General features: G+C 47.5%; 1 protein-coding gene across 1 annotated transcript in view; it reads left to right on the plus strand.

Moving 5' to 3' along the window:
* Positions 1-22,073, plus strand: part of CDYL2 (chromodomain Y like 2) — a 178,453-nt gene that overhangs the window by 144,142 nt on the left and 12,238 nt on the right. The window contains exons 3-4 of the mRNA XM_057712881.1: positions 8,605-8,822; positions 16,762-16,934. Coding sequence (XP_057568864.1) covers positions 8,605-8,822; positions 16,762-16,934 — 391 coding nt within the window. The remainder of the gene's footprint in view (positions 1-8,604; positions 8,823-16,761; positions 16,935-22,073) is intronic.

Below are 22,073 nucleotides of genomic sequence, written 5' to 3' on the forward strand. Positions count from 1 at the left end.
TTTGCTTTTTTGGTATTAAGCTGCATGAGCTGCTTGTATATTTTGGAGATTAATCCTTTGTCAGTTGCTTCATTGGCAAGTGTTTTCTCCGATTCTGAGGGTTGTCTTCTAGTCTTGTTTATGGTTTCTTTTGCTGTGCAGAAGCTTTTAAGTTTCATTAGGTCCCATTTGTTTATTCTTGATTTTATTTCCATTATTCTAGGAGGTGGGTCAAAAAGGAAAGGATCTTGCTTTGATGTATGTCATAGAGTGTTCTGCCTATGTTTTCCTCTAAGAATTTTATAGTGTCTGGCCTTACATGTAGGTCTTTAATCCATTTGGAGTTTATTTTTGTGTATGGTGTTAGGAAGTGTTCTAATTTCCTTCTTTTATGTGTAACTGTCCAATTTTCCCAGCACCACTTATTGAAGAGGCTGTCTTTTTTCTATTGTATATTCTTGCCTCCTTTGTCAAAGATAAGGTGCCCATATGTGTGTGGGTTTATCTCTGGGCTTTCTATCCTGTTCCATTGATCTATATTTCTGTTTTTGTGCCAGTACCATACGGTCTTGATCACTGTAGTTTTGTAGTATGGTTTGAAGTCAGGGAGCCTGATTGCACCAGCTCCATCTTTCCTTCTCAAGATTGCTTTGGCTATTCAGGGTCTTTTGCATTTCCATATAAATTGTAAAATTTCTTATTCTAGTTCTGTGAAAAATGCCATTGGTAATTTGATAGGGATTGTGTTAAATCTGTAAATTGCTTCGGGTAGTATAGTCATTTTCACAATGTTGATTCTTCCAATCCAAGAACATGGTATGTCCCTCCATCTGTTTGTATCGTCTTTGATTTCTTTCATCAGTGTCTTATAGTTTTCTGCATATAGGTCTTTTTTTGCTAAACTAATTTATCCCTCCCTCCCCCCCCCCAGTAATATTTAGTATGGTTATTTCTAAGAAAAAGGATCTTCTCAAGTTAAGACAGTACAGTTATGAAATCCAAGAAATTTAACATTGATACAATCCTTTTATCTAATCTTTGGTTATTATTCCAATTTTTCCTATTATCCCAATAATGTTCTTCAAATTATTTTTTCCTCCCATGTAGAATCCAGGCTAGAATCCAATGATGCCTTTAGTTGTCGTGTCTCTTCAGTCCCCTTTAATCTGGAGCCGTTCCTTGGTCTTCCATTGTCTTCAATGACACTGGCATTTTTGAAGAATACCATCCAGTTGTTTTACAGAGTGTTCCTCATTTTGAGTTTGTCTGTTGTTTCCTCATGACTAGATTCAAGTTATTCATCTCCACTGAAATACTTGATACGATGTTATTTCCTGTCTTACCCATCCATCTCTTTCCTTCTTTCCTTCCTTCTTTCTTTCCTCCCTCCCTCCCTCTCTCTCATCTATCTATCTATCTATCTATCTATCTATCTATCTATCTAATCTACCTAGTATCAGTACAGAGTTGAAGATCATTATTTTATGCAGTGGTTTATAATCCATTTTCCCCTTATTTACTTTTATGTTCAAATCATCCTAGATTTGGCCAATGGGAGCCCCTTCAAGCTGCATCATATGTCCTTTTGACGTGCCTGGTTATTTTTTTGATCACTTCCTAACTTCTAGGTACAATAAAACTTTCCAGCCCAATTTGTACCTTGCCTGTCCCAGCCCTGGAAGCAGCCATTTCTCTGGGAAGGACTGGCTTATTTTAGTGGTGATGGTGTTTAGAAGTCAACATCTGGGATCTGAGTGTGCTCATTGCTATTAGACCTTCAGTTTTTCTAAGCCCTTAAAGCTAACGGAGCTAGGAAATAGATATAATTTTAAAAACCATGAGTTCATATTGATACCTCCAATTTCATTCTAATCCCACTGAATACTTCCTTGCCTTCCCACATTCTGTATTTGTATTTCACTTCTCCCGCAGAGAGAACCCTGTCTCTCCATAACATCGCACAGTTACTCATTTGCTCATCCTATACCACTCATAAAATAATTTTACAATTGCTCCACTCTTACCCTTATGAAAAGCAAACCCACTAAGAATTCAAGATTTGTTTGAAGGTATAGAAGTCATTATATTGAGTCCAAAAGTTATTTGTATTGATTATCCTGCCCCTTCAATAAATAAGTACTACATGATCCATGGTTGGTTGCATCCAAGGATGCAGAACAGTGGATACAGAGGACCAACTGTAAAGTTACACACAGATTTTTGACTGTGTGGGGTTGGCGCCTCCAACCCCTGCATTGTTCAAGGGTCAGCTATCCTCAGAGAAGTATAGAAGAGAACTGTACTCCTCCCCCATCCCTTCTACTTTGTCAACCACTGTGGGTACCCAATTTCATTGTTTTCTGGCTTATTCTTCCTCTGTTTGTTTGTTTTTTTTGCAAAAATAAGCAGATTTATCTATTTCCCTTTCTTTCTTATGCTGAAGGTAAAATACTTTTACACCTTGCCTCTCTTCACTTGAAGATATGTTTTGGAAATCACTCACTAGTTCCTAGAAATAGTTTTCATTCTTTTTACAGCTGCATAGTATTCCACTGTGTGGATGTACCATAGTTTATTTGCCTAATCTGTGCTTGGAAGTTTAGGTAGTTGCAATATTTTGCAGTTGTGAGTAATGCTGTAAGGAATAATATATATATATATATAAAATGTTGTGGGTTTTTTGGTATATTTTTATGTTATGTTTCCAGAAGTGAGATTGCTATATTGAGAGTAAATGCATGAACAGTTTTCTCACATGTTGCCAAATTCCCTTCCATAGCAGTTGTACCATTTTGCATTCCACCCCCAGTTAAGAGAATGCCTGACTCCCCACATCCTCTCTAGAAGAGTATACTGTCAGGATTCTGAATTTTTGCCAAGTGAATGGGTAAGAAGTGGTATCTCAGTGTAGTTTTAACTTTCATTTTTTTTTATTATGAGTTTTAGTTTGCATTATTCTTTTGAGTGAAGTTGAAATCTTTTTTATGCTTAAGGGCTATTTTTATGTACTATTTCTGGATTTTCTGCCCATTTCTTCTATCCGTTGTTTTCTGGAGGAATTTTAGTGTTTTTGATCTCATTGTTTAACATTTTTTTACAATTTGGGGATCTTTTATCTGTGATACACAATTTTTTCCCCCTGTTTGTCATTTGCTTTTTAACTAGTTCTTCACCTTACCCCGTGCTCTTTTCCTTTCTGTCTGCCTTTGTCCGAGAATTTCTTGTTTATTTTAAATGACTGTGTTTCCCGCATCTATCACTTTGAGCATTCCAAACCTTCCTGTTTTAAAGTCCTCAGCAGATTGTCTCATGATATTCATTTTATTTGATTTGGTGCCATTCATGTCACCAGTGTTGATTTTATTGGCTAGAATTCTAAGCATTAGATAGCTTCCTGTTTTGGAATTGTGGTGTACAGGCTCATTTCAAGAGGGAAGTTGGTTTATGTCTTTCTTTGCTTCCTCTCTCTCCCTCCACCTGGCCCAGAGCTCCCGAGAAAGCCTTGGCCGTGGGCAGCATGTGGTTTTGTCGCTGTTTTCCAGCTTTCGTGGGAGGGCGTCAACACCATCGCCTGGCTTCCATCCCCTGGGCCCCTCCTCCCATTTTGTGCGGGAGGCTTGGTTTCTGCTGCCCCCGCTCTGGGTCCCGCCCAGCACCACTGGCCCCCACCCCCACGTGGAGCTTTGTGCTGATGCTCTGCCTCTCCCACACAGAGATGATCATCTTGTTTGTGAGCCCAGTGTTGTATCTGTCACTTCTGCGGGTCTGGAGCAGAGGGGCTGTGTCCTAATGGGAAATACTCCTTTGTACTCCGAAGAAAGGAAAGTGAGAGGCTTGAAGGGAGTGGAAGGAAGGAAACTAGCCTGATCGGGGGTGGTGGGGAGGGTTTCCTTTGTCCGAGAAGTGCAGCACGTGTCCCTTCTCTTCGCAAGCATCCATGTACGGGAAGTAGTGGCACAGAGAGGGTCGTGAGCCCCCAGCCTCACAGTCCTGAGAGGAGGGGGTGCGGGGCTTTGAACACTGGCCCACCACTGGGTTTTCACTCTGGCCTTTGGACTCACCAGGGTGCTCACCCATCTCTCCTGGGTCCATGCCCTGGGCTTGGAGGGTGCGTGTGGGAGTGGGAGAGGCGGGGCTACAAGGACTCACTAGCTAATTCCTTATTTTGGAGTGATTGGCATCCTTCAGTTAACATTCCCGAAATGCCTAGAATGAGCCAGGCACTTGCTAATCCCATAGCAGTTCCTTAATTAAATTAGCACGGAACAACCTGAAAAGCAGGTACCAGTAACCTTGTCTTACTTGTGTGGCTTCCTAGCTTCTCCCGATTAGCAAACACAGGGCTGAGATTCCCATGCTGTCTGGCTGCAGAGCCCCAAACTTCCATGCTTCCGGCGTGTTCTATTTCCCATGGTGCCTTCCCTGCCAGCCAGCCTGGCCCAGTCTCTCCGGAGGCACAATGCCCCGGAAGGGGATCGGCCTTGAGAGTAGCTCCGTGTGAGGGCACAGTTAGGTCCAGAGAGGTAATAACTTAACGCAGCCGTACGTGAGTGAATCCAGGCCCTCAAGGAGGCGTCCTCCCTTCTTGGCCCAGGGATGGTGCATCTTCCAAGTCACCATTGGCGATGTGAGCCATGTGTCCTGATAGAGAATAAACAGGTCTGCTTTCCTCACACAGTTTTATGGGTTATTTGGTCCCTTAGGGGCTGCTTCCCCTTATGCTTTAACAGAAAGACCATGGGCTCCTTCACAGAGAACCCCCCACCCACTGTTCATCACGTCACCCTGTCTTTTCCCTTCTAGTTTTAACTACTAGTTTACTTGTTTACTTTCCATCTCCCCTACCTGAAAGCGAGCTCTGGGCGGGCAGGGACCTTGTTTCTCTGATTTGGTTGCATCTGCAACATCTGGTATGATAGCTGGCCCGTAGGCGGTGATAACTAATTAGGTTTTGAACGAATGAAGAAAAGGAGAGGCAGCTGCCTCTAATCCTGACTCTGCCATTAAAACCTTTGTGGCTTCCAGCAAGTTACTCACTTTTCCTTATCTGCACAGTGGACTAAGAATGGCACTTCTGTAGGACGGCTGAGAAATTTAGAGGCAGCGTACAGAGCTGCTCAGAAAAGGTCACCCTCAAGCCCTCCTCCTTTATCTAATTGTAAACCACCACCTTGACTTGGTTGTGGGGCAGGAGGAGTTTAGTCAAGCCTCTCCCAGCCCTGGGAAGCACTGGTGTTCCGGAGCCCCCGCTGCTGACTTCTCGCGGGCGAGAGCCGGTGGCCGCGGAGGGCGGCTCCCGTGATACGCTAACCTCTGCCAGTGGGTCCCCGGCACGGATCTGCCGCCTCCAGTTAGGAAGCCTTTCTGAGGAGCTGGAGGTTTTGAGGTTGACCCTGAAGAAACGACTCCCTTTACACGAACCTTTTAATTAAATGCTCGCGTTTACTTTCTGGAGTTCATTGAATCGTTTACCCTTACCGTGGTGTTTGACAAAGCCCAGTTGCGTTGGGTAATGCAAAAGGACAAAACAAGGAGGCTTCTCGGAGGCTGTCGGATGACACAGGCGCTGCTGCGTCTGTGCCCCTTTGGGGCTGGGTGCTCATCTGGGTGGGGACCCGGCATGTGGGAGAGGGGTCCAGGGAGACATTTCCTGGTCCCTGCTTTTCACTTGGTTCTCGAGACTCCAAGGACAACCACCCTCCCCCCCCCCCCCCCCAACCCGCCACAGCATGCTTATTAAGAATCTGAGTCCACCTTGACATTGTCCAGACCCTGGTTCTCAAAACCTGGTCACTGGAGCAGCGGCAGCCATGTGGGGTGGGCCTGGCATGCTGGTTTAACTGTTCTCCAGGTGATCCGGGTGCCTGCTCAAGTGTAAGAACCACTGGTCCAGGGTCTCAAACCTGCCTGCAGGTCAGAATTGCCGGGGAATGCCGTGGTTTTCTTGTGTCTTTTGTTTGTTTGTTTAAGTTAATTTTAAAATGTATTCTTTAAAATAAACTTCACTTTCTAAATAGTTTTAGATTTCCAGAAAATTTGGAAAGATAATACAGAGAGTTCCTGTATACCCCATACTCAGTCTCTCCTGTTATGAACATCTTGACTAGTATGGCTCATTTATTATAGCTGATGAGCTGCGTTATCAACGAAAGTCCATCCTTGATCCTAATGTCTGTTCTAGGATCCCTTCCAGGAGCCCACATCACATTTAGTCGTCATGTCTCCCTGGGATCCCCTGCGCTGTGACAGTTTCTCAGACGTTCCTGGCTTTTGTTGACCTTCACAGTTTTGAAGTGCACTGATCAAGTATTTTGTAGAATGCCCCTCAGTTGGATTTGTCTGATGGGTTTCTCATGATTAGTCTGGGGTTGTAGGCTTTTGAGAGGAAGACCCTAGAGGTCCAGCGCCCTTCTCCTCACATTGTATCAGGGGTGCATGCCACGCTGTGACTTGTCCCTGTCGGTGTTGGTCTTGATCACGTGGCTGACGGGGTTTTGACTTCTCCATCCGCCCTGGTCAGGTTTCCCCACTGTTACTCTCCCCGCTGAGCCCCTCAACTTTCCACATTGTTTGGATGGAAGTCACTATGTGCAGTCCACCCTTAAAAAAGTTGGGATCTATCCCCTTGAGAGCAGAGCATCTACATAAATTATTTGGAATTCTTCTCCATGGGACATTTGGCTCTTGCCCCCCGTTTATTCATTTGTTCAATCATTTTATTATATCAATGTGGACTCATGGATGTTTACTTTATACTGCTTCATCTCATTGCTCAGATTCTTCCATCTTTGAGCTCTTTCAGTTGGCTCCTGTGTCCTTTTGACATCCTTTATCACTGTGAAGGTTAGTATTTGGTTTTCGTTTGTTTGTTTTAGTACTTCCTTCCTTTCATCCTCTATAAGCTTATCTTGCGTGTTTCCTGCCCCAGTCCTGGACTCAGCCATTTCTCCAGAGAGCCCTGGTTCCTTTTATTGAGAATGGTTGTCAGAAACCAAGCTCTGGGCTCCAGGTGTGCTCACTGCTATTGGGATGTCAGACTCTGGGCCTTCTCAGCTGACAGGGCAAGGAAATACACATGTATATACTAACCTGTGTGTACACGCTTGTCTGTGAGTATTTCTTTTTTTTCTAATACATTTGTTTATTTATTATGTTATTTTATTTTTTGGCTGCTCTCTCTAGTTGCGGCAAGTGGGGGCTACTCTTCGTTGCGGTGCGCGGGCTTCTCATTGCAGTGGCTTCTCTTGTTGCAGAGCATGGGCTATATGCATGCAGGCTTCAGTAGTTGTGGTGCATGGGCTCAGTAGTTGTGGCTCGAGGGCTCTAGAGTGCAGGCTCCATAGTTGTGGCTTACAGGCTTCGTTGCTCCGCGGCATGTGGGATCTTCCCGGACCAGGGTTTGAACCCGTGTCCCCTGCATTAGCAGGTGGATTCTTAACCACTGTGCTGCCAGGGAAACCCCATCTGTAAGTATTCCTGTACATATCTGTATCTGTATTAAGTTCACACTGATGTCTTCAATGCTTATCCGTTACCACTTGGATCATTCCAGCTCCCTCACCTGGCTTATCTGTAAGGTCCCACTCCAACAGTGAGAAATCTTCCTCTCGCCACCTGCCAGCATTCATGTATAGCGTCAGGACTGTTAACTCATACTTACCTCCATGGGGTCAGCTTTATCAACAGGAGCACAGTGCTTCTGTGCAAGTTATTTTGCTTTTTAGTTTTAGACTCCACTTGTTCCTAAAGTTACTTAGGTCAGTACCTTTCCCCCACCCCGCTTCAGGGAGGTGTTTTCATGCATTTGTCATACAGTTAGATTCTTTTATCACATCTGCATGCTATCCTTGGATTCCCCCAATCTCTTAAGTTTTTTAAAAAATTTGCATACTTTAAGGTTCACTGTCTATGCTGTAGTTCTTCGGGTTTCAACAAATGCTCAATATCTCATATTCACCGTTACAGTTTCACTGCCCTAAAAAAATCCCCTATGCTTCACCAATTCCACCCTCCACTGGAACCCCGGCAACCACTGATCTTTTTTACTGTTTCTATACTTTTGTCTTTTCTAGAATGTCATATAATTTGAGTCACACAATGCCTTTTCAGCCTGGCTTCTTTCACGTAGTAATATGCATTTCAAATTCACTCCTGTATTTCTGTGGCTTGATAATGAATTTCTTTTTTGCCAAATAATATTCTGTTGTGTGAACGAACCAGAGCTTGTTTATCCATTCACTAGGAAAAGGGCATATTGGTTGCTTCTGATTTTTGGTGATTAGGAGGAAAACTGCAGTGTTTTGGTTTTCTTTGTTCTGTTTTGTGGCTGTTATTGGGTTGCCCGTTGCTGAAGGCATCCGAGCAGAAGCTGGGTGCTCACGGGTGCAGGTGTGGCAGAGGGAATCAGGGATTGCATGGGGTCCTTCAAAGAGAACCCTCTCTGTGCTCTTCCAAATTTGGAGATGTAGCCATTAAGCCCCAGGCCCTTCACCACCCAGAACAGAGGCTGCCCGGGGCTCCCAGCCACACCCCACCCTTTCCATGACAATCTGAGCGTGCTCTGATCAATGCTCCAGGTGACTGTTCCCCGGTCAGCTTCTCACTTTGTTTCTCTGATTTTGGAAGGCTCCGCTCTGACCAACGGGGGACTCAACCTGCACAGCCCAGTGAAGAGGAAGCTGGAAGCGGAGAAGGACTACGTCTTTGACAAGAGGCTCAGGTACAGCGTCCGCCAGAACGAAAGCAACTGTCGCTTTCGGGACATCGTCGTGCGGAAGGAGGAGGGCTTCACGCACATCCTGCTGTCCAGCCAGACCTCGGACAACAACGCACTGACTCCCGAGGTGAGAGGGACGGGGTGGGGTTGGGTGCCACTCTAAGGCAGTCACAGTAGGGCACTGGCTCTCTCGTGCGGTGCCCTCAGGAGCTGACGGAGACAGCTGACACCCACGCAGACTTCACCGCAGGACCCAATTTGCTAATCACTTTACATACACTATCTTTCTGATCTCTGTGACCAGTAACCATGTTATCCCATCTTGAAGATGAAGATGCTGGTAGACAGAGAGATTCAATAAGCTGGTTGTGGTCACAGAATTAGTCAGAATTAGCCCCAGAAACCAAACATCACATCTTGGGCTTTTCCAGTGAAACTGCCTTATAATCAGCGTGTCAAATTTCTTTGCTTTAGGTGGAATTATATTCACTCAGCTCACGTACAGTGTCTTTAACTGAGATATAATTCACACACCATAAATTTTACCCTTTTAAAATGTACCAGTCAGTGGTGTTTAGTATATTCACAAACATGTGCAGCCATCAGCACTAATTCAGAACGTTCCCATCACCCCCGAAGGAGACCCTGTGCCCATCACCAGCCACCCATTCTCCCCTCCGCACATCCCTGGCAGCCACACATCTCCTTTCTGTCTCTGTGGATTTGCCTCTTCTGAACATTCCATATGTGTGGAATCCTACGATACATGGTCTTCCGTGGCCGGCTGCTTTCCCTCCGCACAGTGTTTGGGGGGGTTTATCCGTGTGGTAGCGTGATCAGTGCCTCATTGCCCTTCCGTGTTTGGGTAGGCCACATTGTGTCCGTTCGTTCTCCAGTTGAGAGACATTTGGGTTGGCTCCGCTTTTGGCTATTGTGAATAATATCGCTGTGAACATCTGTGTACGCGTTTTTGTGTGAACATATGTTTTCAGTTTTCTTGGTTGTATTCCCAATTATGGAATTGTTGGGTCGTATAGTAACTTGACTATTTCCCTTTTGAGGAAGTGCCAAACCGTTTCCCCCAGTGGCTGGACCATTTTACATCCCTGCCAGTAGTGTGTGAGGGTCCCAGTTCCTCCGCATCCTCGCCAGCACTTGTTACTGTCTGTCTTTTCTGTTACAGCCGTTTTAGTGGGTGTGAGGCACTATCTCGTTGTGGTTCTGATTTGCCTTTTCCTAATGACTGATGATTTGGAGCATCTTCTCAGGTGCCTATTGGCCGTTTGTCTATCTCCTTCGGAGAGATGTCTATCCAAATCCTTTGCCTATTTTCAAAATTGGGATTTTTTTTTTTAATTGTTGAGTTTTAAGCATTCTCTATATTCTGAGTACTAGACCCTTATCAGAGCTATGATTTGAAAATACTTCTGTTCTGTGGGTTGTCTCTTTACTTTCCAGATAACATTCTTTGATATACAATTTAAAAAATTTTGATGAAGTCCAATTTATCTTTTTTCTCTATTACTTTTAAAAATGCTAATCCTACTTATGTCTTAGATGAATAGAACAGAGAAACAGTGAGTACTTAATGCAGTTGGGTAGACAACACCATTCAAAATATGGGGTGCTTAGCAGGGAGCAGTGAAGGGATTGTTGAGGGTACAAATGTGGGGAGATACTCTGGGAGCAGTCTCCTCCAGCTGCACCAGCCTGGGCAGGACGTAGCGTGATCGATGAGAGAAACGACCACGGCGCAGCTAGCAGTGCCTCTTCACGCTCTGTGTTTGCTGTTTATCCCATTGCATCCCACTGGTACCCTTCCGATGTAGGATTATTACCGTCCACATCTTACAGATGAGACAACGTAGGCCTAGAGAAGTGAACAGGCCTGGGGTCACAGAGCTTCAGGAGGGCAGGGCCCTCACCACATTCACCCACCCTTTTGTCCTGGTCCTCAGCCCAGTGCCTGGTGTGTTGAAGACAGTTCACTGCAAACCCCCTTTTCCTGTCCCTTCAATATCGTGCACTCCGATTTCTATGGTAGCAATGCAGACCTGGAGGGTGAACCACAGGGGTGTGTTTTTTGGGGGGGACACAGTCAGGGCGTGGCCACCCACCCAGATGGGGATGGGTAGATAGCCTGGCACTGTCTGGTGTATCCAGTGCACTCAGGGAGGCCCGAGAAGTGCGTGGAGTGGGAGGTGCAATGTCCTTGAACGTGCAGTCACGTGTCTTGTCATTATGGTTTATAGAGACTGTGGTTCTTTTCAGGGATCGTGGGGGTGGCAGTCGGGAATGCTTGTCAACCAGTGAAGGAGAAGAGTGGCTAAAGCCTGTGGAGTTAGGGGGCTGCTGGGTGCCCGTTGCCCCTCGTCTAAGCACTGTGTTTTGGGGTCTCTCCCTCCTCAACCTTCAGCAGAACCACCTCAGAGTTCTCTGCTGTGTAGACCTCCCCGTAGGACTCAGAGTCCAGGGTCTGTGGTTTACCCCAAATGCCACCCTTCACAAGTTCATACGCCTGGAAACCTTGTTATTTTAAGCTCTTCGTGAAACATTCGGATGAGACCGATTCTTCTTAGATTTTTTCTGCTTTACTACTTTTAAGAAGTGTGCTTGAAAAAGGCACAGCGTTCTCCTTTGATAAACCGAATAATTGGGAAGTCCCTCAGTTCATTCTCTCTCTTTGGTGCAGCTCTGTGTATTAACTGTTGTCTTCTCATCACAGAATTGTGTGGCATTCGAGTGGTTTAAGATGCCGAGGTTGTCACCTCCCTAGACACGGGCTTGGTTCATTTGGGGGTTTACTCCTAATTGGTGTCTGTTGGTAACAGAACAGGAGGAAGTTGGAGAAACAGTTATTGATCTGGTGTTTTCAGCTCTCTCGGCAACCAAAGTGGATTGACTCTATGGATAAATTGGCTAACTGGGTAAAGTAGCCACCGAAAGGAGGGTCCTACTGAAATGAAGAGGTGGTGTTAGTGGAGGAGTACAGAGCTCGGAGCTTAGCAGAACTGAGATCGAATCCTGCCTCCGCCAATTTACCTCTTCTTTTACCTTGGGATTACTTTGCCTCTCTGAGTGTTCTCATTTATAGAAATTATGCAGTATCTTCCCTGTGGGATTAGAGATAATGTCTGCAAAAGAGGCTCTCAGAGTCCCTGGCAACTAGGAGGTATTCAGCAAATGTTGCTATCATTGTTAAGATGAAATAGAGGTGATTTAACAGCCACCAGCAGACCCAGCCCTGCCCGTTCACGGAGGGACTGGAAGGAGGCCACCTTCGTGGTCACAATTGAATTGTTTTTCTAGTTGTGTATGTGACGTTGGCTGGATCGGCCTCATGGGCAGAAATTCGTACATTACTGGGTGTATTAACTAGATTCTGAAGCTAGCAGGTGTGTTGTAATATTTCTCCTGTCTGGAATATAGCAAAGAGCCAGGAAAGTAATGAAAGTGCCCCTTAAGGAAAGAGCCAGCAAAATAGATTGTCCAGAGTCTCGGTGATTAAAAGCTCATCCACTTTCCCGTTAGGAGAGGACCTCAGGCTCTCACTCTGATCCTGGTTTTCTTGGTGGCCCCCAGCCTCGGCAAACAGACCACCCACCCCCCGCGGGGGCCCACCCCACACCCTATTGATATTATCCACCGTATCCACACCGCCCACAAGCCACTTAATTCTGAAATAGCTCTCGTATGTTTCCTTCTATTTCCATGATAATCATGAAAGTCCGCACTACTAGCTATTTTGTCTGCACTGTTGTAATAACCTACTAACAAGTCTGCCCACTTTCACGTTTCCTGCCCTGTCATCTGTTCTTCAGAAGGCAGAGTGATGTGCTGGAAATGCACATAGGATCAAGTCACCCCTCCTACACACACACACACACACACACACACACACACACACACTTCAAAGACATCACTGGCTCCTGATCATTCTTGGTAAGAATCAAAACCCTTAACTAACGTTGTTGGCGAGGCTGGGGCTTCTGTCCCTCCAGCCTCATGTCACGTCATATTGCTGAAAGTGCAGAGCAGGGGACGTGAATCTCAAGACTGGATCTGAGACTTCCACTCGTCTCTCCTCCTGCACTCTGGTCACCCCAGGCCCTTTGTACATGCCTGTCTTTCTGTCCAAAGCAGCCTTCCTTTCCTCCTTGCTCTCCCTAAAGATCTCAGCTCGGCCGTCGCTTCCACAGGGAAGTCTTCCCTCCCCTCCCCTCCCTGACCAGGTCGTGCCTGTCTCTCATGGCCTCTGCACACCCCACCCCACCCACCTTCTGGAACGCATCCCAGCTGCCAGTGTATGTGTAGCTGTGCGGTAATTTGTGAAATGTCTGATTCCCTCCTTTAGAGTATAAACTTCTTGAGGAGTGCCAGTCACTCAATCCAACAAACATTTATTAAATTCTATTACATGCAAAATTTTCTGGTGTAATAGGGTTAAACAGATGAGTAGAATACTATTTTATTTAAGCTCTTAAGGGATGGTATTCGTTATATTGCCCCATAACACATTGCCTGAAACTTAGTATCTTAAAACAACAAGCACAGTCTCTGAGGGTCAAGAGTCCTGGCTTGCCTTAGCTGGGTGCTTCTGGCTCAGGGTCTCCCACAAGCCTGCAGTCAAGGTATTAGCTGCAGCTGCAGTCTCACCTGAAGGCTCAGTGGCAGAGGCTCCACTTCCAGGGTCCTCAGGTGGCTGTTGGCAGGTCTCAGGTCCCCACTGGCCAGAGACATCAGTTCCTTGCCACTGGCCACTCTCCATGGACTATGGAGTAGCCTCTCCATAGGACTACTCACAGCGTGGCAGCCTGCTTCCCCTGGACCGAGAGCTCCAAGAAAGAGGGGTAGCAACAGAGGATGGCCAAGACAAGCTATGGTGTTCTTGTATGCTAATCTCCTCTTGAAAGGGACATCCCGTAACTTTGCCATATTCTGTTGGTTAGAAGTGAGTCACTAGGTCCCGTCTATATTCTAGGGGAGGGGATTGCACACAGGTGTGAGTACCAGCGGAGGGGATCATCGAGGGCCACCTTAGAGGCTGCCTGTCACAGGGGTTTAAATCAGGGAGGAGGCAGGATAAAGTAAGAATGCACACATCCTTCCAGGGCATTTGTACACGTGTCATAGCAGGGATTTAAAGTACTTGGGGTGTCAGGAGAAGGAGGAGGTGGCATTTTGTCTGGGGTATTTGGGAAGGCCTTCGAGAGGGTGGTCGCAGTTGACATGAGTCCTGGGTGACTGGGTTCAGCAAGTAAAGATGAAGGAGAGAGAGGGACCCTGGTCTGCTCCCCTTTCATACTTCCTTTTGGTGGATTTCGATCTCATTCCAACCGCTGGCAGATCAGAAGGTAGAGGTGGCAGGGAGGAGGTGCTTTCTGATGCTCACACAGGAGCAGGTCGTGGCTGGCAAGGGCAGAGCAGGGGCAGTGAATCTCAAGAGCGGATTTGGGACTTGCAGATGCACAGCGGTTGCAGCACCATTTGTAACAGAAGCCCGCCCTGGGAGCCTCTGACGGGACTGCTTCCTTAGGGCTGGTACTTGACCTGGAGAGGCAGTTACATGTGTGCAGTGTGTGCTGTTTAGGAAGGCAGAGGAGTGTGTAATAATTTTAGAACCTTTTACTTTAAACACACCAGTTACATTATACAATTGGTGGGGGGGGGGATGGTCTTTCAAGAAGGGGGAACCTCAGTTGTTCGTCTGAATTGCATTATCAACACGAGAAAGGCAAAGGAAAGGTATACTCACTAGACATATACATTTTTAAAATTAAAAAGGTAGTTTGTACTTTCATTGTATGAACAAAACACAAATTTACTCTCCATTTAATTCATAAAGGAGGTGGCCACTTTGTTTGATTTTGTTTTTACTGATTGACAAGTACATGTGCCCTCGGATGGATTGCAGCTCATATCTTCCGAGCAGATTTTCCTTTTCTTTGCCTCTCGGAGAAACAGAGTTCGTATACAGGTGAGCATGTGTCTATTTCTGGAGGCAGGTGGATTGAAGGACTCACATGATAGTGGCCTGTTAGCTTTTCTGATGTTCAAAATGCATATCTGTGGCTTATCCTCTGTTAAGAGTGGAAAGTACTTCTCCCATCCTTCTACCAGAGCTCAGGCCCTGAGTCTTGATTCAGATTGATGCCTAGGCCTGTTTTTTTCCCATAAAGATTCACCCATTTATTTAACTTATCCTACAGTGTGCAGTAGTGGACAGAGAAGGGAGGTGTAGGGGTGAGATTTGCATACTGGTTCTGCCTCTTACTGGTGACCTTGAACCACTCACTTTGCTTTTCTGAGTCTTCCTTGCTTCATCTGCAAGATTGGGATACCATTCCCTACCTTACAGGAGTTTTGTTTGGAGTAAAATATTATGTGAAAATTAACTAATGCAATCCCTGACACCTCTAAGTGCTTAATAAAAGGAGGGGGGTTGTCATTCAAAGTACAATTTAAGAAACAATGCTCTCATAAAATTTCCCCACTCTACCCTATGATTCTGCCTTTTGAATAATTAATAACAATTTTTTAAAAGCCTGTTCCTTTACTGTTTCCGCTGTTGGACTGTCAGCTCTACTCAGGCAAGTGCATGCCTTGTTTTTTTCTTACCATGCACTGTCTGCATTTATTTTTCCTGCTTCCCAGCTTCTGATGGGTTGAGTGATTGAGCTTTCTTTATTTTACTCCCCCTATCCATTCATTGTAATTCATGTACTTTTAAGAAGTTTCCTTAAGCTGTGTACACATAGCAGAACCTAAATGTGATCATGACCTCTGTACCACTCCCAGACATACAACCTTAGTGTGCCCTATCCCTAGTCACCTTCCCAGTATTGTTACCTAAGACTATAGTTCTACCTTGTGCAAACCCCAGCCTTCGTTAGCCACTATCAGTATGATGATTTCTATAGTCAGTTTCTTATATTGATTTACTAACACATTCTCCACTTTCTTTGCTGGTTGCTGTGCCTTCCTTGCATGTCAATTTTTCTTTCTGACTGTAGTTTTCTTCTCCTTGAAGTACATCCTTTTACAGTTCTTTCAGTGAGGGTCTAAGGGTGGCAAACATTCTTTTTTTAAAAAGTTTATTCATTTTAAATGTGTTTGTTTATTCATTGATTGATTTATTGATTTATTTTATTTGCTGCATTGGGTCTTCGTTGCCGTGTGTGGGCTTTCTCTAGTTGCAGCGAGCAGGGGCTACTTTTCATTGCAGTGCACGGGCTTCTCATTGTGGCGGCCTCTCTTGTTGCAGAACACAGGCTCTAGGCATGCGGACTTTGGTAGTTGTGGCCCATGGGCTCAATTGTTGTGGCTTTCAGGCTCTGGAGCACAGGCTCAGTAGTTGTGGCGCACAGGTTTAGTTTCTCCGAGGCATGTGGGATCTTCCTGGCCCAGGGATCGAACCCATGTCCCCTGCATTGGCAGGCGGGTTCTTAACCACTGTGCCATCAGGGAAGTCTGACAAACATTCTTTTACTGAAAATGCCTACTCTTTACCCTTGCCTTTGAATGATGGTTTAGCTGGATACAGAATTTGGTTTTAATGGTTATTTTCCTCGGCACCTTGACAATGTTATGGGTCTGTTGCCAAAGCCCACTTCCCATGTGAGCCACAAGCCATGTGAGCATCTTAGTGGAATTAAGGATAAGGAAAAGGATAATTAAACCAAGCCTTCTAGTGATGGCTCATGTACCTCACCTGGGCTGTGCCAGGACTATTTTTCCACACCTCAAAAAGGGCTAAACAAGCAAATGCTGGAGGAAGATTTGCAGAGATTTACCGGGGGTTAGTCGGCTCCACACCGGGCTTCTGAGTCTGCAGCCAGTGACCCCACTGGCACCTCCTTAGTGGTCTGTGCTGCTTCGGGGATGGTGCAGGGTGTCAGGTTTGGTGTTTCTTTGCTTGGTCTGGACGTAGCATGTATTCAGGGGAGGCTCCCTGCGAGGGCGGTGCCGATTGACTCACCTCTGAGCCCCGGGGTCGGCGTCGGTCTGAAGGCCCCTGGCTTACAGATGGACACTCACCATCCGGGCACATCCATCTCTGCCCACAGATCATGAAGGAGGTGCGGCGCGCGCTGTGCAACGCAGCCTCGGACGACAGCAAGCTGCTGCTCCTCAGCGCCGTGGGCAGCGTGTTCTGCAGCGGCCTGGATTACTCCTACCTGATCGGCCGGTTGTCCAGCGACCGCAGGAAGGAGAGCACCCGCATTGCAGAGGCCATCAGGTGAGCCCTGCTCGTGGTCGGGCACATGGGGACCTGCCTGGGGCTGCCACGTTTACCGTGGAAAAATACAGGCTGCTCAGGGACTTCTTTGGCAGTCCAGTGGCTAAGACTCTGCGCTTCCATTGCAGGGGGCACTGGTTCGATCCCTGGTTGGGGAACTAAGGTCCCACATGCCACGTGGTGTGGCAAATAAATAAATAAATAAATAAATAAATAAAATAAAAAATACAGGCTGCTCAGTTAAATTTGAATTTTGAACAATGAAACATTTTCTAAAGCATAAGTATATCCCATCCCATGCAGTACTTGGGATATACTTATACTAAAAAAATTATTGAATGATTATGTGAAATTCAGATTTTAATTGGGCATCAGTATTTTCGTGCCAAATTAGGGATGCCTTTACTCTCTAGGTTATATCCCTCTTTATTCTTTTGATCAAAAAGAGATTTTATTTCCTTATATTAAGCCCAGCGTCTGGGTAATGCCCAAGTAGTATACACACTACTCCTGCCCTCCACCTGATGGTGAAATCTTTGCTTTTCTGGGTGTCCCTGCCTCCTGGAGTTGCATAGCTCAGCCCTGGGGAGAAGGATGGACGTGGACAGCTGTGTATATGCAGATCCAAAGGGATGGGGAGTGTTTCCACCTGACTTATTGCCTTTGGGGCAAAAATTGGGATCCTGGGAATGACATCCAACCCCAGAGATCAGTAGTATCCCCTTTGGGACACCAAAGGGTAGTTATTTCCCCATTCTTTATAAATTTGTCAAAAGCAAGTGAGCCTGACTTCCAGCAAGGCCGACACTGGTCCTCCATCCTGGGAAGGGCACACACGTCTGCTGCCGCACCTTACAGGGTCCCCAGACAAGTCACAGTTCATGGATGCCGCCTGGTCCCTTGAGAAGGAGCACTTACTCCGTGTGGTGTGGTGGAGCCTCGGGCCGCATGTTAGGGATTTCCTGGGGCCTCCAGTCTCACTGGGCTGTGGCAGAGTCACCCGGAAGCTGTTTCCCACGGGGAAAGGGAGGCTTCCAGGGGACACAGAGTCTCCAAGAGGTGACACGTCACACATGGGGTTCCAAGTCCCTCTTCAGGGGAAAGTATCCCCCGGGATCTCTGCTCCAAACCCCCCGTGCGCTTCCTGTGGCAGAAGTCTTGCCGGGAGAGACGTGAAATGCCTGAAGGCTGTTGTTAGAAGAGGTGTCACGGTTTCAGGCTACTCCGGGTGCAGACAGCCCGGCCAGGTCCGCGTGGTTTGTTCTTTGCTCAGCTCAGCTGTGTCTTTTCATAGCTGCCTTGTCACATAGTGAGGGGAGCAGCAGGGTCCCCGGTAAGCATCCCTCCTCACATATGGGACCATCAGTGATGGAGCGCCCACCTCTGTGGCCTGAGGAAGGCCGTGACTGTAGCCTTCAGCTAGGTTGTGAATTTCAGTCCCAAACCGGAGGAGATGCTGAGCACATGACCTCGTCTCTGGAGAATCTTAGTCAGTGGAGCTCAGACGGTTGCCATCTCGTCAGGAAGGAGAGTTTCTCTCAGGCAGAGCAGAGGGAAGGATGGCAGAGGAGATGCCGCCCAAGGCTTCAGAGGGAGCAGGAGTTACTGCTTCGTGGGCTGGCAAGGGACCCAGGGAGAGGGAGTGGGGGTGTCCCCTGGACCACCAGTTCTCAGCCCAGCGAGCTTTTCCAAAACCCAGCTGCTCAGTTAGTCCAGAAGTTTCTAGGTTAGTGTGTGTGTATGGCGGGGTGGGGGGGCGATGTTAAAGATCCCTTGGTGGTTCTAATGTGAAGCCAGGGTTGAGAACCCCTACCCCATGCCAACTGAGAGGCTTCTGCACATTGACTGAGTGCACCACAAGTTTTAGAAACAAAACATGGGGAAGCACTTCCCAGAGCACGTTCTGCAACTTTCCAGAGGAGCATCGTGAGTGAGGGCCCTGTCAATAAATGAGTTCTGGCCCCACTCCTGCGGATCTTCCAGGCATATTGACATATTTGCGGTCTGAGAGTCTCTTCTGAAAGAACTCTGTTCAGAATTTAGCACGGCTGAGAAGGATTTTGGCCGCAGAACCTTATAACCTGCTGGCGTCCTTTGCGATTTGCCTGGGACACACGCGCTCTCAGCTGGGCCGGCCTCCTGGATCTGGACCAGCCTCGCGGCCACAGCACCCCCAGCCGGGTTCCCTTTCCATCCGCAAAGTTTCCTAAAGAAAACACGTGTGCACATGCCCCAGGAAGCCGTGTTCCCTCTGCAGATGTTCGCTGAATGAACTAGCAGATGTGGGAAGAGCTCGGATGACTCATTCCGCAGAAGCCTCTATCCAGGACCCAAACAAAGCTGTCTGTCCCATCCTGGAAGAGAGGCTGCCCTCACCCGCACTCCTCACAGGGGATGTGGTGGCCCGCTGGCGGGGTGCTGGGACGAAGAGGAATCGGATAACCCGTGCGAAACACTTGGCCTGTGCCTGGCCCAGAATGAGTAGTTAGAATAGGTGTGAAGACTGATTTTTCATCGTCACTCCTGTTCCTTCCAGCATGAGCTCTAGCTAAGCCTGGGTCTGACGGTGAGTGGGCTGCTAGAGCAGCCCTCTGGGGGGCCCAGCATGGTTGTCACTGTGTGCGCCTGGCGCTCATAGGCCTTGCCCTGGCTGGCTTGGCTCTGAACTTTGGCAGTGGGAGGGCTGCACCCCACGGCTCTGGTTAAAGGGACTGGTTAGAGGGGTCACAGTTGCCAAGCGCTCCAGTGAAATCCAGACATCGCCATGTGCAGAATTTTGCTCTGAGTCTCCTTCGGGCCGGGTGAGCAGATCACAGACCACTGAGAATGGAGTGAAAGCTGTGCCCGCCCTCCCCAGCTGATGTGCTGACCGTGATAACAGTGGCCTGTGTGCCAGGCATTGTGCTGGTGCCCTGGGTGGACCATCACATTAAATCCTCATGCTGTCCTCTCGGGACACACCACTGGCTTTCCCGTCTTACAAGAAGCAAAATGAGGCTGCAGAGACTGTGTAACTTGTCTGAGGTCTCCCCACTAGTTAAGGGCAGTGTTGGGACTTGACCCCAAGTCTTGCAGACCCCAAAGTTCCTGCTCCTTCTGCCACATCAGCCCGGCAGCTCCAGCCGGGGCTCAGGCTGAGTGGAGGGAGCGGCGAGGGCTGGTGTCAGCCTGAGGGACTCTGATGCGGGGGAAGACGGCCAGCCATCTCCCCTGCGCAGCCCCGCCGCCCTGACCGCGATCAGATATCTGAGCGGCAGCGTCTGTAATGCAATATCCTGTTTGTTGTCCGGCTCCCACGTCCAGCGGGCCCTTGCGATAGAGATCTACTGCTTGAGGTGAGAGGAAAAGGATGGGGAGAGCGGTCCGCGCATCACATTTTTATATTAAGGAAATGAACTCACGAGGTTGCTGGACTGAAACGGGCGGTTGGGGGTGGAGGGTTGGAGCTGAGCACACCTGGGCCCCTTAGCCCCCCTCGGGGGTCCTTGGTGCCCTTGCACAGAGCTCAGGTTGGAAACAATAGTGTGAAAGTCTCTGGGGTCTGAAAGGGGAAGCTTCTGGGAAGTCTTGAGGGCCCAGGTGAATTCCAGAAGGACTGTCCTGGGGATGGTGAAGCAGAGAGAACAGGAGTATCAGCGGGGCCCAAATGCAGTCCACGGCAGGGAAGCGTCTTGATAGGGTTGGATGTTCTTTATTGAGAACGTTCAACAGAGGCCATGATGCGTCCTCAGGAGGCTCTGGAGGGGATTCTGTACCAAGTGGAAGATTTGGCTCAATGACTCTTAAAGTCCTTTCTAACTCCAAGATCCGAGATCCTGGAATTGTACGAGGGGGGTTAGGAATGGAACATCTGTTGAAAACCACCCAAACCCTGTGGTTCCGAGGACCCTGCAAAGAAGCCCCACTCCCCTGCAGACTCCAAATTGCATTCATTAAAAAGCACTTGTGAAAACCAGTGACTGAGGCCGTGAGGTTAGGATGTCAAGCTAGGAGATGGACTCCTGGAAAACCAGGACTCAGAAAGCCATGGTGCCAGGTCTCCCTCTGTGTAGCAGTATCCTTCTGGGGTTAGCCTCCGTGGGGCAGCAGGGGCCGAGATACCTCTCAAAGCCTCTACTCACAGAGTCATACAGAAGTCAGGAAATCCGACATCCCAAGCCTGGGTATGCACTTTCATGACAACATGTAGGTCATAAGATACCCCCACCCCAGGGGAGTATTAAGCAGTCTTCTCACAGTTCAGTCTGATCCCGATGTATCACTGTGATACCCACATCTTTTGATAAGAATTCAGGGGAAATAGTATCAATTGAGAAGGGATAAATTAGCTTAACATTTGCATTAGTTAAGTATTAGCTGCTGTAACAAATGAACCCCAAACATCAATATATATAATGTCTCAGCCATGGTAGAAATTCACTTCTTGCATATGTGAACCTAGAACAGGTATTACTGATCAGCCCATGGCTGTCCTCCACGCGGTGACTCAGGAACCCAAAGTCCTTCCATCTTGTGGCTCAACACATGTCTTCCAGGACTGCTGAGCTTGTTAAGATGAGAGGGCTTGGGGGGCTGTGTGGTGAGAGGTTTCCTTGCATTAGGCCTGGAAGTGTGTATTTGATTTCCACTCACATCCCATCAGCCAGCACTTGGTTACTTGGCCACAGCCAACTGCAAGGGAGGCTGGGAACCGTGTTCCAGCCGTAGCCTCAGGAAGAAGAGGGAAGAGAAACCAGGTCTGGTGAATAGCTAGTGAATCACTGCCACACATCTGCAGTCTTTGCTTTCATTCTGGGAGATTATTTACTGAGTATTAATTCCAGTATGCACGGAAACCAAGCAGCGCACAAGGCAGACCTGTGAGTTTCTTTAAGGAGCTGAAGGGGGAGGAGAATTCAAGTAAGCAAGCAAATAATTAGGATAATTGCAAATCATGATAATGGTGTTTTCCAAGAACTCTCAGAAGGCCCATGCAGCTCCTGCACAGTGAGCAGGGGTGAGAGAGACAGGAGATAAGTCTGGAGGGGTAGGCAGAGGCGGACCAAGGTCATGGTGGGGAGTTTGGATTTTATGCTTGTGAGTTCTTGTCAGTTTCCAATCCTCTACCTGAGAATAATGAGGGATGCAGACTTTACAAGA

This window comes from Hippopotamus amphibius, chromosome 16, assembly GCF_030028045.1.
Source record: "Hippopotamus amphibius kiboko isolate mHipAmp2 chromosome 16, mHipAmp2.hap2, whole genome shotgun sequence".
NCBI classification, from domain to species: Eukaryota; Metazoa; Chordata; class Mammalia; order Artiodactyla; family Hippopotamidae; genus Hippopotamus; species Hippopotamus amphibius.